At 42.6% G+C, this 15041-nt stretch overlaps 1 protein-coding gene across 3 annotated transcripts in view; it reads right to left on the bottom strand.

Moving 5' to 3' along the window:
- The window catches only part of tmem131l (transmembrane 131 like), a 32166-nt gene extending 17461 nt beyond the window's left edge, over positions 1 to 14705 (bottom strand). For all 3 annotated transcript variants that reach the window (XM_070978028.1, XM_070978020.1, XM_070978012.1), the window contains exons 1-5: positions 14504 to 14705; positions 13704 to 13777; positions 10141 to 10184; positions 3277 to 3348; positions 3 to 126 (exon numbers count right to left, since the gene is read on the bottom strand). In XM_070978028.1, coding sequence (XP_070834129.1) covers positions 3 to 126; positions 3277 to 3348; positions 10141 to 10184; positions 13704 to 13777; positions 14504 to 14627 — 438 coding nt within the window. In that variant the 5' untranslated portion in view covers positions 14628 to 14705. The remainder of the gene's footprint in view (positions 1 to 2; positions 127 to 3276; positions 3349 to 10140; positions 10185 to 13703; positions 13778 to 14503) is intronic.
- Positions 14706 to 15041: the final 336 nt, after the last annotated feature.

Genomic DNA, 15041 nt, shown 5'->3' on the forward strand with positions numbered 1-15041 from the left:
ACTCTTCTGTGAAAGAAAGGTATGTAAAAATGCCTGCTGGATGTAAACATTGACAGCAGTGTCACAGGAACTTCCTGGCTGGGGTTGTGTATATATATGGTTTCAGCTCTGGCCAGCCCCAGCGGCCTGTGAAGACAAGACACAACGGCATCAGAAATACGAAGCTCTGCACTAAACCTTCACCGCTGCCAGCTGAGGAACTTCATGCCCAAGTTTTTCAGGCACCGAACTGTTGACACAGTCGTCCATAAGTCAGTTTATTCATGAGGCCTCAAAGGAGCCGTTTATTAAATTAGGTCCTTCTGCTGCTCACTTAACCCATTTGGATCGCAGCGGTTATGGTGACTAATTCACACATTTTTCTTTGTATTTGTGTAAAAGGTTAGATGAAACTTTAATCCACCGTATGTGTCAGAGTTTACAGGTCAGAGATTAGCCCGGTCATTCAGTCAGTGCAATGACTCATTGAATAACTAGCGTTATGCGTCCTGTCAACATAGAGCAGCTGTAAAATGAAAATCATCCATTTGCCTCTTAGTCAACAAGTATGAGCTCGTCATGTTTCATCTCAGAAAGGCCCCAGTGTCAGATGTAAAACCACATATACAAATAAGGACATGAGGAAGGCTATGAAAAGCCTTTGGGTTACATCAGCATGAAGATTAGCTCTCTGGGTTTGGCCATTTCTGCTATAATCTACGAGAGTGACACTCAACATTCAGTGCTCACACCCAAACTAGGTCAATCAAATTAACACTGCTTCCCTGTCCCACTCCAAAGCACCTCAAGTTCATTTAACTCGCAAATTAATTAGATTTCCTGTTTAATTCAAATACAAATCTCTGTTTATGACTGAACAGTCTAACTACCTAACAAGGGGAGGATAATGACAAAGCCATTTGAATGTGTGCCAGTACTTAGAGAGGGTGTTTCATTAAGCGTGTGGCTGACTGAGGTGGGATTCAGCGGGCTTCCATGTGGGCTAAATCAACAGATGACTGCGTCTTAGAGATAATCTTGCATAATTCAAAGTGTACATATGAGTTAATTTGATTGTACTTTCACTGCAGGCAGCTACATTAACATTTAGGAGGTTACCTCTGTAAGAAATACTGCAATCCAATCCTGCAGCCCTGCAACAAATACTACCACTCTGAAGTTTCTGTTGTTCAGTGTTGGTTGAGTGTGTGCTCGAGGTGCTGGGTCATCTTCATATGTGTTGATGCCAGCTTATGTTGGTGTATTGCTTTACATTGCACTGTAGTTGTTACTGGTTCTGTTTGTGTTCACGCTCAGTTCATATCCTTTAAAAGTGGACTGTACGCACATTGTTTATTGTATACGAGGAATCAAATTATTTGTCATTCTCATGCTTTGATGTCTTGTCATCGAGTTGAATTAAGCAAAGATAAATTAACCTGCTGCATTGTGGGTAATAACACAGAACTTTCACACTGCAGACACTCTTCCATCAGCCATCGCTGTAAGCTGCCCTTTTAGTCTACGACAGGTCTGGCACGCAAATATTGACTTAACACTTACATATAGGCGTGTGCTAGGTTTTGTTAACGCTTGCAAGGTTTAGCCTAATGTGACAGCAAATGTTTGGTTGGCGTACAGTAGCATCTGATCTGAAAACCTTCAGATATTTAAGAATAATAACAGCTTTTTGACATGCTAGTGTAACGCATCTCCTCTTGTGAGACTCATGCATCGAATGCTAAGCTATCACTGGACAGTTTTGACCCTGACTGTGCAGATATTACAGCCTCTATCCATAACACAGTCTCCCCTTCTCTATTGGACTAATGCAGAGACGCTATGCATGAGCAAGATTAGATCGACAGTCAGTGTGTTGTGCTTAAACAGACGTGGACAGAGTGAGTCGCGTCAATGCTGATCTGCATGTGTATGAATGCTTCTCTCTGCAAAGCTCAGGAACACAAGGGCACTGCTGCATTTCATCTGGGGAATGCAGTGGTGTACCATAAATCAATATTTTTTTACAGTTTAACTTGATTTTTTGTTAGATTTCTTAAAATAATCTTAATTGCATGTCTCATTTCTCTGCAGACTGAAACAGCAGCAGTTTGTTCACCATGTAAAGGCTGTGAGTTGGTTCCATTTGGAGGTCTATATCGAATTATCCATGATTAAGGGCACTGAGTAGGATCGCATGACATGAAGGCACAGAAATATCTAAAATGTATGCATCTTGAGTTCAAAAATGTATTAAAAAATATTCAGACTGAAGTGCTAATTTCAGCTTTAGTTTGATTACTTTAGTTTTGAGTAAAAAATAATTGAGCACAAACGTGATTTAAGAGGCCAGTTTCAGTCACAAAAAACAAAACCTCTCCCTGCACTGTACATGTCAGTCTACAACATGTCAGAACTACATTCTCGACATCTGAGATGTTCAGTCAAGCCTCAACTGAAGCATCTTTCACTTCCTGTTTCCTTGTGAGAGTCTAACTTTACTTTCACTTTACGCAAATGACAGCAGAGTTTAAATCAGGAGGCGGAGCGGTCTCATCAGACAGCTTCTACTTTTCCTTTCCAGCTGTCCACAGATAGACTGCTGTGTCTGGTCACTTGCACTTCAGCGCAGGTTTATTTCTGTAACTTCAGCTAAATCGCTGTTCATCTTTTAACATCCACTCAGTTGAATTATGACTGCTCCCACAGTTCTCACAGGACAAAAAGGAAAACACTGGCTCATGTGTGGGACTGTGGGCTCAAATTCCTATTTTGATGTCAACTATAAATTTCCTCAAGCGGTATTTCAGCGTCCAAACATTTATCCAATACTATTAGAGGATTTTGGTCATTTGCCTGCTGTCTGGATTCCTGACATGTGATATAAAATACTGCAAAATAGATGTTGTTTGTGACTGTTTGTTCTGAGCAGGAGCAATGCTGACTGCGGTCCAAGCACAGCATTACATGTGATATTCTGGCTGTTTTGGGACGATGGAGGCAAACAGTGAAGTTCTTAACCTTCTAACTGGGGTCAACCCTCTCCAGTGTGCGTCTGGATGCTGGGAAAATGAGCTCACTGCCATACTTGGACATCCTGTCTGTTCGTTCAGGCCTTTCAGTAGCTTTTGTTGACGCATTAATTCGGTGAAGATTTCCACATCACTCCAGACTAAGATATGGCCAAATGAAGCACACTCTGTAACTGGGCGTGTGTTAAAGATTTTCATCATTTGAATGACGCCGATGCTTGTTAAGGCACGTTAAATGAAAGCAGGAAGTGAGAGCAGCACTTACTGCGTCCCAAACTCCAGCGCTGGGGGCTGAAAATGCAAAGGCCTCCCATTCTCCCGTGTATATGGAGAGGAGCTGTGGGGAAGAAAACCACAGAGGAAAAAACATCAGACCAAAGTGCAGTGCTTGAATTTCATCAGTTTCATTGAGGACTTATAAAACGAGAAGAAAAACATCTAGATTTTAGAAACACATGAAGACAAGAACATTGTGTCCCCTTTCAAACAGAGTTCACAGGAATTAACTTATAGTCAAAAATATTACTGCCCCCCGGCTGCTTCACACACCACATATTTCTGTGGAGGGGATTCAGATCATGCACAGAAGTTAGATAAGTATGACACAAAGAGAGGGGGGCTGGATGCCATGGAGCACATTTTAAACGAAGCTTTTTGCATATGAAAATAACTTCATACTACGCTGACGGTTGTAACTAGAAAACACATGGCTTCATTTCACACACTGACTTACACTGAGCCAAACATCACAAAAATATGATACAACAACATTACACAGTGCTCCATGTCATTTGGCTATTTTGGAAAAAGCTGCACACTTCCTCATCATTCAAGGCTTCTAACAACTACATCAATAATCTGTAATTTAATGAAATTCCTAAACTAAACTTCTTGGGTGCAGCTATAAATATCATCAGCGCCAAACTGCATGGTTGCCATCAATTAAGTTAAAAAAAGCTTCAATCAAAAGGGTTCAGAGTCTGCGTCTGTGGGAATTTACTGAAAAAGCTCATTTTAGACTAGATTATGGCTCAAAACATCTCCAGAGTTAAACATATGCACGTAAAGACAGGATACGTCTATTCTCACAGGTCCACAGTGCAGTACTTGGTGACTTTTCCTACAATGACTCAGAAGAAAACCACTATTGCTTCATCAATGATTTGTCCCATTTCAAGCACTGTATGACAGCACTGTGACCATTCTACAGGAAAACATGCAGCTTGAAAAAAATGGCCCTTTTTTAATCTCCTTTGAGGTATTTTCATCGCTTGAATGCGCTTCTTCCTCGACAGGCCGATATCGGTGTCGACAGTGGTGACAGCTAATTTGGGATTTTGCAAGTATGAAAACAGGACTGAACCCAGTTGACAGAAGACAGATGTTGAACAACATGAACAAGCAAGTGGAAGGACTACAGTTCTTAAAGGAAGTCACTTTTCTCATGTGTTCATGCTGTAAGAGATTCAAGAGTCTTCTGTGACCTATTAAACTGGACGGCTTTGAGGGCGGGGGCTCAGCTTCTTCAGAGTAACACAACATCAGTGTCACATCCAGACTTTAAAGGGATCACGGCTCCAGTCAGCATTAAATTCAAGGGCTGGATTTAATTACAGTGCCATAATACTTCTAAGAAGTATTTCGTAATCAGGTTCAGTTTATCTGCACTAACTAAAACACAGACTCAATAACAAATTACACATAACGTGCAAAATGTTTCTTTCTTCAGACTTTCTAAAACATGTGCTGTGCATTGGGTGACGGAAATCCACAATGTGCCGGCTCAGTCTAAATAATAATTTCTAAACATCTAAACATCAGTAATGAAGACTTTTTAAGGAAAGTCAACGCTCACTCTTCAGTCTTCCTGATGTTAACCCTGTCCTGACAAACACGTCTGCAGCTTAATGACGATCTGAAGTTGAAAACTACTTCAGCTTTTGTAATGCGTCTCATGACAAACTAAATGTGGTTATTATTATTATTGCGGGACAGTTAACCCTCAGGGACCACAGCGGTTTTGTAGTGAGATACTGTCACTACAAATGATTGCTAATGCATTCTGCCACTGCTGGGACGAGTCTCAAAGCAGCTGCTGATAACTGGAAGGCAGCAGCAGAGCAGAGGCATTTCCATGACTCTAACAACTTATCTGTTAGAAAAAACAAGGACTCCACTGCCTTTCAGCTCCAACATCTCATTCTAAAAAAGGTACGAGGACTGGAAGCATGTTTTCCAACAAAGATGGTAATTTATGGTTGTTTACCACTGCTGAAATACTTGGGAAGGAAATGTCAAATAACACGGACGCCGGAGCAGCCTGCTCTCTGCAGGGATTCGTAAACTGAGCTTCATGTCCAAAACAGTCACACTATTTTACGCAGTAGCGCTGTATAGACTTCCAGTGATGAACACGCATGTACAACATGGAAAAGAACAGTACACAACGTTATATAATGAGCCCAAATGTAAGGAAATGTTCTGAGTGGATTGTTTCCTGTTAAGGCAGCGATCTGATTTTCCATCTCGTTTTAAATATCTGTACTGGCTCTCCACCCTTTCGCCTATAACAAACATACATATGATAACCTGAATGTCTAAACTCCATTATACACTACAGCTTGACAGAAGTCAAAAAATCCACAAAAGTCAAGAGTTACAGGGCCGTGTTTCAGTCTACTGCTGGGACACAAAATCAACAACTTGACAAGTGTTTCCATGAATTTCTTGGACTGTGGCCTGTTAGCAATGAGCAACAGCAAACACAATGTTACTGCAGAAGTTAGCATTTATAGTTGACATTAATCCAACGTCAGCTAAGATCTCTAATTCTTCTGTCATATAGCTGAACAGGGAAGTGATGATGTGCCATCCTCACCCACTATATACAGTTCAACATTTTTCTTTATTTCTGTGATGACTCAAATGTGTGATCTAGTTGATTTTTGTGTTGAGTGAAGTGTGCTAGCCTCCTGCTCTTTTACCGTGGTTTTAGAGTGTGACTGTTGTGCCACACCCTCACCATTTTGTACCTTTGCAACCAGCGTTTGCATGATTGAATTGTTTAAACACAAAATTGTTTGCTAGAGCACAAAGTTCTTGAGCTGCATGTGGAGGCTGTCCTGTTCAAAGAATAGTGCAGCGTTGTAATATCAACTTCTTTGATATTCATTCACTGTGACATACTGTGCTGCTGTATGGTGTTTGATTCTGTAAAGTACCACGAGTTAAGAAAACATATTAACTTCTGGTGATGTAGATTTCAGATAAGACTCATTTCTGCAGAGGAAAGCTAAAAATGGGAAGTTTGCCGGTGGCATTTTATTTCACATGCAGTTTCACATAGGTAACTTGCCACCTGTGCCACAGCTCTGCTGAACTAGATCGCTGCCTGTGCACCAGCTTAGTCTGTGAAGTCAGATGTAAAGGAGGCAAAAAAGAAAAGGGGTCAAAGCTGAGACGACAGAAACAAAAAGAGCACTGACAGACTGGCAACCCCCACGCAACACTTTATCTTCCTTCCGCTGTGGCCAATCAAACTTGCCTCTGTGCCCCAACAAGCATCGAGATAGGAATGGAAAAAAGGGAAGACATGCTCAGTCATCAAATAAAACCGTTTACTTCAGGCTAAACTGCACTGGAATAACCTTCCACAACGGCTAACAGACGCTTGTAGCACACAACAATGCACACATAAAGATATCCACCGCACCATGTGCCATTTGCAGGTACTGATATCATGATGACATGAGCAAAATGGCCAATGAAATAGGTAATGGAAAAAACTCAGATGCAACACAGTGGAATAGAAACGGAAGGAAGTGTGAAAATATGCACCCCCACCTCCAAGCATAACCTAATTAACACACCGAGATCACACAGGCATGTATGCTGTAGCGGCGAACGAGCTTTTATCTGCGTCGCTGAGAGGGAAGCTCTTCCAGTTTTTGAGGACGTCTAATGATCGTAAGCACAGTTAGCTGTTTCGATGGCGCCGCACCTAAACACCTGCAGCTGCCAGCAGGTCCTCACACAACAATGACTGATCTGAACCACTGCGGTTAGCTCGCGAGCACGTTAACATGAAGCATGGCACGATGGATGCTTGATGTCAAAGTAGACTTCTTCATTCAGGAACTTTCTATTTGCTTAAACCCACATGGCTGTCAAGCAGTTAAATTCCTCCTTTCACTATTCACACACACCTCCTCTTTCAACCGGCTATTCATCCACCTGCTGTGAAGGACTGAACTGTCATACTGCTTCAAGCTTTAGCACCTGTGAAATGACAGTATTTCGCTTCCTTTCTACCTGCTGTAGATTCAAAGCGTGACAACAAAAGCACAGCTTCAGCACAAAGAACAACAAATAAGCTGGACGAGCGTTTGACCTGATGAGAGGGAAGCTGTCTCCTCTGTTACATAACAAGTGCTTCTTCTCCCCCTCGTGTGGTTTTAATTGTTGGTTAATTCATAACTTGTCAAACAGTATAACTTCAAACAGTGTTAGTCAGAGTGGAAGTACTGTGTGTGTGTGTGTGTGTGTGTGAGCATGAGGGATCAATTGTGAAGGTGAAATGAGGACATCTTCACAGAAGTCTTGTGTGATGGCAGACAGCTGATACATATCTAGCGCTGATGTCTTGAATCTAAGGTCAGCAGTTTCAACAACAGACATTTTTTACTGAATTTAGACGACGTTTAGGAAAGCTCTACCTAATTAAAATGTAGATAATGCAGATTAAAGCAGGTGTGAAACTCATTTGTTTCAACTTGAAAAGCTTCAGTGTTAAAATGTGAAGTGGTAAATGTGCTGCGCTCTTTGTTCTCATGTAGCGTCAGATGACTATCAGCTTCTTTAAAGGCAGATGAGGGCACTGACTTTATCACATGCAACTTAGTATTCACTCTGAATTCAACAGCTGCTGCCCTTAAAGAAAAACCCAACAAGCGTACCACTGAGCTGTAGTCCAAGGGTTCTGTCCACTGCCACAGTACAAAAATAACAAGTTATGTTTGGCGCTATTTGATCCCCTGGATCTAACTCAAATAAAGCTAGCGTTAGCAGTGACTTCAGCCGTGCTCCAGGGGAGAGGTTAGGACCAGCACAGAGCTGGGTCACAGGTGTTCACAGAAGACGGGGAAACAATAAGCGAAACGGTGAAATTAAAACCACATGGCACAGTGATAGCTGACTATGGCTGCGGTGGAAGTAAAAAGATCTAAAAAGACAAGGGAAGAGCATTTTGGCACGAGACTAGACTCACAAAGAGATATCATTAACCTCTGTATCTGCAGCCTGCTTTGCTCTTCAGGCTGGGGGAGAGTGATGGCAGGCCTGCTAAGTGCCTGATAACTCAGGCACGAGAGGCCTCGCAGCCCACAGCTCTGCAGGTCCTCAGGGTCAGCCAGCACTACCAAGCCTCATTTGCCTGTCACCTCCGTGGACTTAAAAACAGCCATATTCCCACCCTGTTCAGGAATTAGATGAACTTCATATGAAGACTGAAGGCACGTCTCTTTAAAGGAGCACTCCAGCCATGTAGTGCTGCATTGTTATTCCCTTCTTATTTACTGTTGTGGGCAGATCCCACATACAGTTCACCTTGTCAGACAGCTCGATGGAGCTGAGAATCCATCTTGCCGAGCTTCCAACTGAACTCCTGGGAGCTACAGGCGCGGTGTAGGTGTGACGACAGCAAGAGAAGCTAAACATGATGGCTTCTAAAGAGCTTAGCGTAGATGCTGCGACAGCACCATTTATATCAGACCTAAAGAGTATTTCTGCATCGAAAGAGGAGCAAAAATGGCATCGCTCCTCTGATACATCATACTGTTTGTTGTTCTGACTGACTGAGGTTAGCTTGTGATAGACGGTGAGCTCGTTTGTTGAAGTTCGTTTGTGGCGTGGAGTCAGATATTCGGTTGGAAGAAATACATTTTGCTAGGCCGCACTAGCCAAACTCTTGTGCACCTCTAACTAATTTCAAATTATTGACAGAACTGTGTAGCATATTGGGTTATGTACAGTAATATTATGGCACGGCAGTAACTCTGAGGTACAGCACCATTAAAAGCATGCAGAGAATTACAAAAATCTTGCAGAAACAAGTCGGTCAGACTGTATGTAATTGGTTCAAAGAACTAACTTCTGGGCAAGGAACCCATGAGTGTGTAGAACATGCTCAGCCAGTTTAGGTATATGAAGGGCTGGGCTCTTTACATTACTGGCATTGCTTCTGTGGAAAGATAAACAAGGAGCTGAAGCAAACGGGATAGATTGACTGAAAATCTAGATACTAAACATCAGTATGAGGGAAGACTAACAACTGTTCTGTTTCTGAGCAAGAATAAAACCACGCATTGTTGATAATTTGCTGCTAATTCGTATTTTCTAAACAATTTTGTGCAGGAACAAAAACAGCTGGGAAAGACAGGCCTCCCCTCCTTTTTCTTTCAAGGAGTTCTAAAATTAGTCAGGAATTTGGTTCTGCGCCTGTCTAACACCCGCCCCCAAACCTCTCCGTCACACACCCCCTCACTCACCAACATAAACAACATAGCCTGCGTGAGGGACTGGACTTTTAAAAGCCTTACAAACTCTCAGCCCCATAACTCCGAAACCACAAGACATCATTTGTCCGTGTGAATACAAAAACATGTCAGCCTGCAGTCAAATTCTGCATATTCAACAAAGCATTTAACACCGCCCTGCTCTCAGCTAGAGTTCGCTGGATATGTTCACATTAACTTGGAGAATTTCCTTTTATAAAACACGCTTGTTTTTCCACTGGGCTCTTCACAAACCAAACCCACGCCACAGCCCTGCTTTCATCCTGTGTCTTACAGTGTAATTCTAGTCTGCGCTATACAGGAGAAAACACTTCAGCATGATGCAATCTGTACGCTGGTCTGGGGTTTGTTGGTAATTATGTGGCTTGGTGGAAAGTCTCCACATATTCCCAAGCGGCACTCATTAACAGGTGGAAGCCTTCAACGACTCCATACAGCCTGGATATTCTTCTAAAACTGCTGAATGTATGTTTGACTTCCTCTGACGTTTTCCACCTTCTCAGCAGGTGTTTGAGAAAAACCCATGGAAGACTAAAAGAAAAAAAAAAAAAGCTCACCTGTCCTCCAATGGAAGACCATCTTTTCGTCGTTCCTTCTCCACCTGAAAGTGAAAGAAAAACACATTTCAGTCAATGTGGCCAAAACACTTAACTTCATCCCATTAATCCTACATTCACACTGTGGCCTGGAAATAACCACATCAGGAGGCTCAGCGGGATGTAAATCTACTGGCACGCCGAACAGCCTTCTGGCTACCGCGATGATTTTCATAAACAACGGTCCGAAGCACGCGGATATGCCACCGACTGGCCTGACACGTCTCACTATGCATCTGTGTTCTATTTCTTGAAATGTCAAAGGTTTTACTTTGCATGAAATGTGATTTCACTGTAAATAAACCAGGAAACCCAAGCAGAAAACTGGAACAGCTTTGGGAAACTAAAACTGGCATTACATCTTTTCCAGCCCGACTCCGAGGGTTAGACAGCAGGCGGCAGTTTCTGCCAGCGTTGGCAGAGCATGACGCACTTCTCAGAATGAAACAATGACCGTCCAGTTTGTTGTTATCTACATGTTCTCACTCTGCGAGTTTGGGATTACTGAATGAATACAGCATTTCTGAATGTTGAAGACCAACCAAAAAAGAATTGGTGCTATTGGTGATCAGGCTACAGTTTGATGCAACGCCAGGTAATGTTGACATTACTGTTGAAATTGGGTTTTTCCTGATCTTAGAGAGATTTTGACACTGCACACAGTATCTTGTACATACTTAAGTCCTTCTTATTCATTAGATAACTACTTGAGGGGAAAGCCCACCAGGAGGTCACTTCACATTGCCAATTGACTGATCACAGCGAAGTGGCTTGGATCAAACCCTCATTTGTGTGACAATGGTGCAGACTTTTCCCTGCACTTTCATTAAGTTCGCAATATGAGGCTCCGTTTGACAATGACCCGAGGAAATCCTTTTAAACACGGCATAACATTTCAGAGCTCGCATGCCAGCAGCACCACATGAAAACCAGAAACAATGAGCGGCACAGGGAGTATGTTTTTTACTGAATGCGGCTTTCTATAGAAGTGCCTGAAAACGACAACACGGCCAACAGTACCAACAGAGTTAAGTTCACTGCAGTAGGTTGTGTGCATGGTGCGTGGTCTCCAGAGATAAGCTTTGGTGTCTTCAAACACAGAACATACAGTTTCCATAGGAACAATCTGGGGCCTGAGGGCTACATGATGGCTTCATGATCACGCCATAAAATGACACCAATGGAGGACATAACACAGGGACTGTCTGAAACACTGAATCCTGATCTGTCAGACATATTATCTCCTCTCCCATCTTTCCACCTGGCCTCTACTGCAAGGTACCTTAGCTAAGGACAATCAGACAAACATAACACAGAGCTATAATGTCACGACAATGCTCTGTAGTCTGTACTGTAGTCTGAACAAAGGTTGGGATGCGTGACACAATGTGAGATGAAGACTTGTCAACCAGTAAAGATTATGCCATACTGCTTGTACAAATGTAGAAATATATCCTTTAAAGCAAATCAAAGAGGAGGACTGGTTTATGGAAATAATGGACTTAGAAGATTTTTAATTGGATTTTTTTCTTTATTGTGGACTGTATCAATTTATCATTTAATTAGCTGGATATGCAAAAAACATTTCCATTATATATTTCCGATCTTTTCATGGTTTCTTGTATACGCACATATACTGTGATATAAAATCTTATATACTTATTCTGGGTGCAGCTAGAAAGGTTCATTTGTTTTTTCTGTTTTATGTGCTACAATGCCCCCAGCATGTTTGAAACTTGGCAAGTTAATGGCTTAAGTGAAGGAAAAACAGATTTTCCAGCTGATTAAGCACAACAATGCATATTCTGCCTCTGCTTGTTGCAGCAGGTGAGCCATTAAAGCATGAGGAATATTCATTTGTAAATGAGCTGGATTCTAGTTGGAGGGATTTTAAGATGAATGTAGGGATTTAAAACATTTATGACAAGAGTCTGTTTACACAACACAACTCTCAAATAGGCAGATGAAAGAGATGGAAACCTGAACTAATCTAAAAATCACTAGGGGACTGGAAGCTACCTGTGTACAGCTTGCAGCCAATCCAACCACACAATCCTTTGTCAAATCCAAAACACAAGTCAGTGTTTCCAAAATAACCAAGTGAGAGGCATGGGATGAAGACGTCAGCAATTACAAGCTCTAGTTATGCACACAATACGCGCTCAGTTATGATCTCTGCTGCCCAACACCTGATTTGGTTTGCACGCTGCATCAAAGACAGGCGACACTGCATCTCCTGCATCACCGCTTCAACGTGCCCACAGCAACATACAGCGTGCTACTTAGCCAGCTGACCACCAGCAGCAGTGGAATATAGCAGAAAGACACCCATGTCATGCTCTGTTTCACACAGCCCATGTAACTGAGACAGCCACTCCATTCACTGCCGCCTATCTAAACATGACACCTAACAATGTCAACAATTCTGCCATCTGCCAATTGGTCTGCAAGGTAGGGATGAGTGGCGAGAACACAACCAAACACTGACACACACCCCTTTTCTCTAAACTCTCTTATTTTATTTTATTTTTTAAATTCATCCAACAAACTCTAGGAGTTTTCCTCAGCGTTGAATCACCTCCTCCTGTGTTATCTCTGGTCTGTGCATGTCTATAATTACCGCAGTGTGCAGATGGCAAAAGAAGTATTTTAAAAACTTTGCGCAACATAGCTGCAAAATTAACCAATGAGTATTTTTGTGGGTGGCAACACTGCTACTATATGCATGACATTTTAAAAAAGCCTACCATTCATCCCTGAAAAACAAACACAGGCTTTGCTTAACATTTCAAAACTGCTTTGGTGTAACGTGCACTATCATGTCACTCACCTGAACCACATTATCTATGCTATTCACATCTGTTAACAGAGACCTGTGGAAAATGCCACACCCCCCCTCAGGTAGCATGACAGTCAGCTGGTGACCTCCTGAGAGGTTATCAGTAAACACTTTACTTCTGCTGCTGCATGTGCTCTTTTTGCCCCGTGATTACATAATGGTCACACAAGCCTGCTTGACAATGTTTAGGAAATTTGTAACCGAGATCCTGAAAGAAAAACCCTGCGTAACCTTTAATCTACAGAAGCAGGAAATAATTGCAGAGCCTTGTGCAGCACAGTCTCATTCACACTGCCTCGTTCCTAACATGCTTTCCAGTGTGTACTACTGACTGAACTCGACAATGGACACTATGTACAAAAGAAAATAAGGAGGAGCCACATGGCAGGTGGCCTCCCGCTCTGGTTTCATTTCAGTATTGGAACTTTGTGCAAAACTACAACATTTGCACAGCAGTGTAGTCACAAAGTCGTATATGGTCCTTGAGATTTCCTCACATGAGCAATCGAAAATGCACCGCTCGACCTGTTGCAAAGTGGAGCACAATAGAAATGCACGAACCCACACACGTGCTCATCCATCTGGCTGCATTTGCAAGATGTTGCTGGGTGATTATGTGTTATGCATATCGATACTCTCAATTCCTCCTTCATACAAACGCACCCAAGAAAGAAATGATGATTACCTGAAGTGGGACTAATGGGTCTGCGTCCTCTGGTTGCCAGACTTCGACCACGCTGGTGGACATCTGACTCAGAGCTTTGTGGGAGCGAGAAATAAAAATAACAGTGAGATGTTAGGTTGGAAAATGGGCAACACGGAAAAGACAGGCGATTGGAAATACGCCAGATTGAAACAGTCAATGTAATAAAACTGCAAGCTACCAACCTCTGTTATTATAATCGGTTATAACAAATGAATCAACTGAAACGGCGTGGCTGATAATCATATAGACAAGTGAGGAAATGACTTCGCTTCGGCAGGCTGACAAAGGCTGTTTGCTAGCTGCTTGATTAGCACGTAGGTTAGCTCGGTGGCTAACCAACTTGGAAAACATCTCTCCTGCCGCTGCAGTAACGCACACACGACTGTTTAGCTGTCTAGAATTAATTTTCGACATTTTACAGCGTTATTACAGGGACAACAGTGACGATTAAATGCCCGTTTTACGTCCCGATAATAGGCTAACGTTACTTCCCTGCCTGCACAAGTTAACCTAACAGCACAGGGAACTGGCAGCTAGCATGAACTAGCAGGGTGACAAATCATTAGCTACAACCCTGTTAGTAAAAAAAATAAATATATCTAAGTCGCTGCTTGACTTATTTTTAGATTTTGTCCAATTTGATTTTTAATTGTTTGGGCAATTTAGCTTCGCACCCATTTTCCAGTATAACGTCTGCTGTCAAGTCCTGACCAGCTAACTTCACATTTTTGCAACGGTCGTTAACACCTCCGAAGCGGAAAATAAAGGTGAGTACAAACCTTGCAGCTGTGCCCCTCCGTGCTGAACGCAGGGTAAAAGTAATTGTAGTATTCCTAGTAGTATATTGATCCACGTTTTCCTGTGACAGAGGCTGCCTTGTTGGAAGTCCTGTAGCCCCGCCATGCTGCCCTCTCAGCTAGCAGCCTGCCTTGTGTTTCGCTGCGTTGCTCTTTCTTTCTCTGGGCGAGCGGCAGCGGCAGCAGCGGCAGCGGCAGCGGCTCCCTCCCTCAGTGCATCCCCGCCCCCTGAACCGCACCGCGCCGCGCGGACAGACACCAGTGTCACTTCCAACAAGGCTGTTTACGTGTCTGCCGCTGAAGGTAAACCAAACCAAAACCCTGCAGCGGTGGAAAGAAACTAAATACATTTTCTCAAGCACTGCACTTAAGCACAAATTGGAGGTACCTATACTTAACTTGAGTATTTTCACTTCGTGCCACTGTATACTTGTACTCCACTCCACAGTTATGTGAAAGCTGTGGTTACTGGTTACTTTTCCTATTAAGATTTTACACACAAAACAAAGTCAGTTTATAA

The sequence above is a fragment of the Chaetodon trifascialis genome, chromosome 2 (assembly GCF_039877785.1).
Source record: "Chaetodon trifascialis isolate fChaTrf1 chromosome 2, fChaTrf1.hap1, whole genome shotgun sequence".
NCBI classification, from domain to species: Eukaryota; Metazoa; Chordata; class Actinopteri; order Chaetodontiformes; family Chaetodontidae; genus Chaetodon; species Chaetodon trifascialis.